Below are 8,233 nucleotides of genomic sequence, written 5' to 3' on the forward strand. Positions count from 1 at the left end.
AAGTTTATGTAGGTCAAAATAAAGATGCTCATCAAGGCCATCCAAATTGGACGGACCAGATGAGCATCTCTATTTTTGAAAATCCGTATGGCGGTAATATGCATGGTAATATTCACGGTAGTAATCGCAGCTATATTACCGCTCCTATTACTGTGTATATTGTTGGTAAACCACTAACGTGTCCTTTGCCACTATTATTGCCGCACATACAATATTTTCTCTTTCTATTTTCCTTTGTTAATCTGCGACAATGCTAACGGTTCTGGAATTTTTCTTTTATAGTGTATGGAAAACATGTATGTCAATACTTGGTAGCCATTCACTTAGTCTATTGTGATTTCCATGAGGATGCTTAGTCTGAGTGAGATACATGATTGTTGATATGGATTGGATGTATGCTCACTTTGTTTTTTTGTACGAGGATTATAATCATTGCTTGTGTTATTTGATATAGGATTAAATTTCAATTTACGTGACAGGACTCATTTTGAAGTTCAAAGGCTATACATATACAATTTTTTCCTTTGGAAGAAGGATAAAAACGTATGTACCAATACTATGACGTGCTTCTGATCATTTTCGACAAGAGAATTCATCGCAACAAACAAGCAGCATGGTTAGTGCCCTTTGGTGAGTGCAAGCAATTTGTGAGGGTTTTTTCCTTTGAAGATGAGAAACAAAAAACATGCTTGTTTGAAGGAGAAGCCTATTTGAAGGTTTTTGGATGGTCATGGAGCAAATGATGTGAGCCCATCTAAGAGGCCGATGGTTGTCGATGATAGGAGGAGGTACATCAATAGTTGTATAGTAGGTAGAGGCTAGTGGCTTTTGATGGTGGGAGGTACCATCGGTAGTTGTAGTAGGTAGAGGCACCCTTGAAGATTCTGATGTTTGATTAGATGGATAAGGAGATACTTTTTATTGAGATAAGCAAGAAACATGCATGATTTAAAAAGCCATGATGGAGCTTTACCTCTAACATGCAGTGCTCTTAGCTCTGGCTACAGCCTTTGAGGAAATCATAATGGAGGCTCCCACCCAACAGCGTCTCAAAATGCTACTAAAGCACTGCCCGCCGAGACAAGTCTAATATTGCCCCAAAGTTCTTGTCCACGGAGGCCTAAGCCACTGCGTTTCAAAACGTCCTTTGCATAGACAGCCTCTCTTCTGCACAAATTACCCAACGGAGCCCTTTAGCCACGTGCGTTTCAAAACGCCTTGAACAAAGCTACAGGTATCGTATTTAGAATTCAATGTTCCTATCATGTTTCTACGTAACTTCGATTCAAGATTTGGACTTTGTAAAATGGTGTGAGGCTAATGTCCTAACAATTTTATCAAAGAGTCAGCTAAGTAAAAAATATCATATGCTCAAATGTTAGAGATTGGACCTTTATTCTGAGGTGTAAAAAGTTTTATGTAAGGCTTACTTTTGGGAAATTTTAAGAACTTCAACTTATCTAAAGGTTGTGCCTTAGTGATGATAGGGATCCAGAGCTAAAAATGCATGAGATTAAGCAGGCATGGATATTTGCAGTTGCATCTACGTTATGTGACGGTATTCTCAAAGTAGGATATTGACTCTGAGATACTTTTTTCCTCAAATTGGGATTTGCAATTTCTCCATACATCGACTCTAAGAAATTTTAATTCAAGTTTAAATATTGTATTTTACGCTCATCCACCCAAACAAGGTGGAGAAAGCGACTCTATTCGGTTTGTATGTGTGTCATGTAGCAAGGCTTTCTCTCTTTATTTATAAGGATTGAATTTCTCTAGATAAATTATATTTGTACTGTCTTGGGGAAGAGAGATTTTCAATGCAATATATCTTAAAGAATAGAGATTTGAGTGTTCCTGGCCCTCTTGACTCTATTTTGGACAGAGAGGTTTTGCACAATTTGACACTCGTGTGCATACACATATTGACATCTATTCAATGAAGAACCATGAACATTATGTCTATCTCATGCAAGCCATTTCTAGAAACAGCAAACATTTATATATGTGGAGGATATCAACCTCCAACCTTCCTACGGGAATCATAATGTATGTTGGGTTTTCACAAGCATAAGAGACAAAATTATCCCCAATAACAAGATCATTGGCTAGGATCTAAACTCCAAAAACATTCATTCCCTCATACAACAATGTCGTAAATTTGTTTTCTGAGAACACACTCTCGAAGAGGAAAAAGTAATGCTCGGACCAGATATGTTATGTTTTTTGTAGGAGAGGTTCTTTTAAAAAATAAGAGCTCGTCCAAAACATGCAACCCATTTTCAAATTGCATAAGAGGGGGCTCGGCATAATGTCTGCACACTGCATTTTGTAGGTAATAGTTAAGTTTCAAAAACAGGCTTAACTTAGGCAAAAATGCACTTGGGTTCTAGCTATATGATATCCAATTTGAATCTGAACCAAAAACCTTACGAAGTAAAATGTTGCCATGGGTGATTTGTGGATTGTCACAAGAAATGTTCATGTGTTTCATCATTTCGTTGTTTTTACGGAAATATCTGCTTCTTATAAATGCTTCTTCCATAGCCAGGTGCACCCAACTTTCCTTTTCATCTTTAACAACAAAGCTTCTATTGTATTTTATTCTCAACACGCATCACTGCACACCTGCCAATATTATAACACATTCCCTGATCTGCAACTTCCCTAAAGCATTTTCACAGGATTACAAATGGATGACGACACACGTGCAGATGGAATGAGCATTTCATCACTGAGCTTTAACTACAGAGCCTACAACAATCGAAACATGAAGAAGCACCTTCAGAGCATCCTTTCTTGTACCCAGCCAGGAACAGACGAGACCCTTTGTATTCAATACCATGAAATCACATTCGAGTCGGCACATCCCACATTAAAATTCATATAAAAACAAATATTTCCTTTTACAGCATTGTTCACATTGGTATGACCTTGCGTTGTTCCGTCGAACTTTTTGAGATTTGCACCAAGATGTTGCCTTGCAGCCTGGACAACAATATCATTACGACTCCTACTACAGATAATCGCCGGCCTAAATACCACAATTTTCCACTTTCATAAAATTGATCATGTCTGCATCCTCTTGCATGCCAGCAGCTGCATAGATATCTGCCATAATTACATAAGTTGATCCATCTCTTTTATCAACATTTACAGCCTGTTCAAAAGCCCATCTCCCAACATTCACATCACCCCATTTTCGACAGGCACCCATCAATGTTGACAAGACTGCAACATGGTCATAGAATGGCATTTCCTGGATTACTCTAGCTGCCTTGTCAAGGTGCCCGGCACGCCCAAAAAGATCGACCATGCAAGTATAGTGCTCGATGCTTGGCTTCACCCCATACTTGGTATTCATCGCCATGAAATACATGTGTGCATCCTCGAGTAGACCTAAATGGCTACACGTGTTCAATATGCAAGAAAATGTCACTGCATCTGGGGAAAGACCCTCAGAAAGCATCTGTTTGAAACACGTCAGCGCTTGCTCACCTTGACCTTGATGACAGAAACCCGTGATTAGTGCACTCCAAGAGACGGCATCACGAGATGGAAGCTCCTCTAGCACCTTTTGCGCTTTCGCAAGAGCACCACACTTTACATACATATCCACCACAGCAGTGCCAAGAACAATATTATTCCCTAACAGCCCCTGCCTTGCTATCTGATCGTAGATTTGTTCCCCCCTGTCAATGTCTTGAATGCTACCACAAGCTTTCAAAACGCTAGAGTAAGTTACTGCATTTGGAGAGAGGCCCTCACGTTTCATCTGGTCAAAACAATTTAGTGCTTCCTTGCCTAGGCCTTGTTGGGCATAGCCAGCAATCAGTGCACTCCAAGACACAACATTGCGCGAAGGCATCTCCTCGAGCACTTGTTGGGCCTTTGCAAGGGCACCACACTTAGCATACATGTCCACAAGAGCACTCCCCAGTACAATGTTAGTATCCAAAAACCCTTGCTTTGCTATTTCTTCATGAATCTGTTTCCCCTTGTCCACATCTTCAATGGTGCCACATGCTTTCAAAACACATGCGAAGGTGACTTCATCTGGAGAAAAACCCTCACACTGCATTTGTTCGAAACAATGAAGTGCTTGCTCACCTTGGCCTTCTTGGGCATATCCTGCAATGAGCGCGCTCCAAGAAACAACATTCCGAAAAGGAAGTTCCTCCAGCACTTGCTGGGCACTCGCAAGGGCACCACATTTGGCATACATGTCCACCAAAGCACTAGCGAGCACCATATCTGTGCCCAGTAAACCTTGCCTGGCAATCTCATCATGAATCCTTTTTCCCATGTTGGATGCTTTAAGGTTGCCACATGCTTTCAAAATGCAAGCAAAGGTGACAGCATCTGGAGAGAGACCTTCATACTGCATTTGTCTGAAACACTCTAAAGCATCGTGATACAGCCCTTGCCGGGCATAGCCTGCAATTAGATCAGTCCATGAGTACAGATCTTTGCTGTGGTGCTTGTAAAGTAGTTCTTTCGCTTTCGAAAGGGCACCGCATTTTGCATACATGGTTGCGAGGGCATCAGAGCACCTACGAAGAAAATGCCTCTTGAGAATCTCATCGTGTAGTCTAATACCTTGCTGCAAGTCTTTGCACTTGCCACAAGCCCTCAGCATGGCAATAAGAGCAGAGCAACCATCATCAAGCGCAGACTTCTTATTGTTTTCTGTGTCCTGCGATTGTGTAGCCAAAGCCAGCCCTTCTTCATAATGTAACGATGGATTGTGCCAGGTATCAACGGCAGGGCCTGCTTTGCATTGCGAGTCGCCCCGCGGTTTCCTAGAATCGTAGTGGTGGGCTCTCTCCTGCGAGCTCGTGGCCACCCCAACGTTCTGCTGAATCGTTGTAGCCATGAGCTCAAACGTAACAGATTGGACGCTCGTTAACCATGGCTCTCCCTCAGGGACTACCCTCCACACTATCTCGCACGGGCGGCTTCAAATGGGATCTACGATTAGGAAATTCGGGGCAAATTTGTAAATTCGGGGCAACTATCCAATCTGACGACCCACGATTGGTGCGCCCCACGTTGTCCTCCTCCGCCATTCATCCTGTTTGAGCATGCCCGTATGATATAGAGATGAGGAGGGACTACCAGGACCCCCTAAAAGGGCGCTAGAGCGATTTTCATGAGCTACAGTGTGAACTATATATGCATGAATTGTGTGTTGGGTGCATGTGCTAATGTTGATTCGGTGGAGCCCAATCTTGTTGTCATGAAGGGAAATTTTATTTTCTTTGAGGGGGCAATTCGAGCCCGTGCTAATGATTTGCTCTCTCTTTCCTACACCTCTGTTAGTGCCTTCGCCCATTAGGCGCATTGTTGTGATCGTTTTTTTCCTTCATCCAACATTGGACACGTTGCATACTTCGATCAGATCTCGCAATTACTCCCTCTACCTCCCTCCTCTTTCCCCTTCTCCACCTCATCTTTTTTGGTTGGCAAAGTGGCAATCTTGCTTGGTTTGTTTCTAGGAGGGCTATTGTCACTCGTAAGGGACCAAGTTAGACGCATGAAGGAAACATTTCAATCTGTACAAAGTTGGGTTGGAGAACTTTCTTGCATTTTTTCCCAAATCATGTCATTGGATGGAACCTCTCTCTCTCTCTCTCTCTCTCTCTCTCTCTCTCTCTCTCTCTCTCTCTCAAAATGGACCCAATCTATCAAGAAGTTTAACGCAATCTAGACACATAAAAACACCATGTTTAAAAGATAGCTGGCTCCAAATATCAAGAAAGTATTTACAAAAAAAAAAAAATCCGAAGCACTCTTGTACAATACATCACAACATGATTCTTGATCAACATATTCCTGGAAGAACTCAGAGTTAACCAACTAGAGGAGTAACTTGAGCTTCTTATCCTTCAAAAGCTCCATCTGCTTGTTTGGAGAGGGACCCAGCTCAAAAGAGTGCATACCCAACTTGACAACCATATCTCAAGAGATGAAGTTGTACATAGAACCAAGATCAAATAAAATGAAAGCATTTTGATCCCAAATCTTATCCAATGCATAACATAGTGGAGCTCTTTGTTGACGTGAGTTGTTGTGTGTGAGAACTTTGAGTAGCTTGATGATTGTCCTTTTCTATTCTCTTTTGTGGGCAATCATGATAATGATGATCGTTTTTTTGCATTGGAAACATTTATGCTCCTTCTTGTACCTTTCAAGCTCCTCGGGAGAGAGTTTATTGCTACCTTTGTAAACTCCTCTCCTTCTTCTTATGGTTCTCGTTGTCATGGTTGTTGTTGTTATGGTTGTTGTTTGGATTTTGGCTTCAGGATCCAACTTTGGATTTCTCTCCTCCTTGAGGTTTATCCACCTTGCCAGGAAACTTGTGAGCATTTTTTTCAGAAGGAGGAAAGATCTTAGAGGCAACCATAGTGTGATGAATCACTTCCAATATGGTCTTGGGCCTCTGTGCATTGACATATTTTGCGTATATTCTTTGAAAGTTCCGCACAAAATTGTTGGCGTTGTTATATCTATTCTTTCTTTTTTTTGCAAGAATAAGAACCTTCGATTAGTTAATAATAACTGTCAAAAGATTACAAACCACCTCTGCGAGAGAGGGCTACATCAAAAACATGGAGAGACTCTTCCAGTGAGAAAAAAGTTTATACAATGAGGGCTAGATCACAAGATGGGAGGAGGAAGGCTACAAACCACCTTTGCGAGAGAGGGATACATAAAAAACATGGAGAGACTCTTCCAGTGAGAAAAAAGTTTATACAATGAGGGCTAGATCACAAGATGGGAGGAGGAATGCTACAAACCACCTTTGCGAGAGAGGGCTACATCAAAAATATGGAGAGACTCTTCCAATGAGAAAAAAATTTATACAATGAGGGCTAGATCACAAGATGGGAGGAGGAAGGAGCCACATTGATGGCCGATAGTGCCATCTAGGCATGCCCTGAACCATGATGAAGAAAGACTCTGGGCGCCAAAGTCGCAAGAAAGTCTCTCAACACTCCCACATGCGATCGGAGCTGCTTCGAAGTCTCTCAAACTGACCCTAAGTGTATGCATCAGCTCCAACCAAATGTTACAAATGATCACTACCAGTGGGACACGGTGAGCCTCAAAGATGTGAAAGCAACGGGCTCGCTAGATGAACCAGAGTGCCAGGCCGCAGACAAGCTCCCAACACCACTCTCTATCACTGCAACACTCCTGGGGGATGAGCTTTGTGGAAAGCTGAAGTGTAGGTCGACCACCATGAATCACTATCATCTTGCTAGTGGAAGCCAACTCAAAATGGAGTGTAGGGCCCATGAGAGTGGACCAAGCTGCCGCACCCCAAGTGCATTGTTGGGCTATGGAAAGGGATCACATCAATCGAAGAACCCGAAGCCAAAAAATTGTTGTTCCATGGGATAGTCCCACAAACAGTGATATTGACTCTCCAAAGGATGGCCACATGCTGCACAAGCTGCCAATAAGCCATTGTGTACCATCCATCTCCCAATTTTTGTAGCCACGTGTGTAACTAGCCAATGAAACATAGTGACTCTCCTCGGCTGCCTGTTGTGCCACAACCACTCCTAGAAGCCTGGCAAGAACTCGGCTATGAGACCCTCCTCTTGTCACTGAAGTGTTGCAGTTGGGAGAGCCTTGCTCCATGCTGGCAGTATGTGTCGCCCCAAGCAAGCTGTGTACTGGAAAAAAGGAGTCACTGAGTGATCAGGTGAAGAGAAAGGATCCCGTCAGAACCACTCTCCGGGGTCCCACTACACTCATACCAGAGGATCAAATCCTCCAAAAATGCCAGGCCAATGGCCAAAGGGCATAAGGTTAAGGGGTCCTACTTTCAAGAGCCAAGGGCCATAAGTAGGGAGGTTGGGAGGAGATCATTGTATCGGTCTCTCACATTCGTTTTAGAGCCAAAATTTCTTTGGGAAAGAAGGGCGTGGTCTCTTTACACTTACATGTAGGGCATGGTCTCTTTGCATTTGCATGCATGCACCGTGGGTATTGAGGCTTGGCAAGCAAGGACGAATCCACTATCGACCGTGTCCAAGCTTGCTTAGTTGAAGGGGAGGGCGACATCGACCTACACCAAATTGCACGTGGCAGGGCTGGTTGAGTTTGCGCTAGGCAGGGAATGATTTCCCGCTTCTTTCTTGCTAACTTTCACAGTTTGTGACGAGCACCATAAGACCTTCTTGCCTCCTTGTGCTACCCGACATGGATGCCTTCTACAAAG

General features: G+C 42.9%; 1 protein-coding gene across 1 annotated transcript; it reads right to left on the reverse strand.

The window, feature by feature from the left end:
• Positions 1-2,109: 2,109 nt before the first annotated feature.
• Positions 2,110-5,137, reverse strand: LOC147427058 (pentatricopeptide repeat-containing protein At2g13600-like). Its single transcript, XM_086498069.1, has one exon. It carries the CDS (start codon positions 4,874-4,876, stop codon positions 3,035-3,037), a length of 1,842 nt encoding a protein of 613 aa, XP_086354195.1. The 5' UTR covers positions 4,877-5,137; the 3' UTR covers positions 2,110-3,034.
• Positions 5,138-8,233: the final 3,096 nt, after the last annotated feature.

The sequence above is a fragment of the Adiantum capillus-veneris genome, chromosome 24, assembly GCF_014529385.1.
Source record: "Adiantum capillus-veneris isolate H3 chromosome 24, ASM1452938v2, whole genome shotgun sequence".
Classification (NCBI taxonomy): Eukaryota; Viridiplantae; Streptophyta; class Polypodiopsida; order Polypodiales; family Pteridaceae; genus Adiantum; species Adiantum capillus-veneris.

Bases quoted from the DNA above. Each gene is read 5' to 3' on its own strand.
- LOC147427058 (XM_086498069.1), bottom strand. From the start codon at position 4,876: ATGGCTACAACGATTCAGCAGAACGTTGGGGTGGCCACGAGCTCGCAG.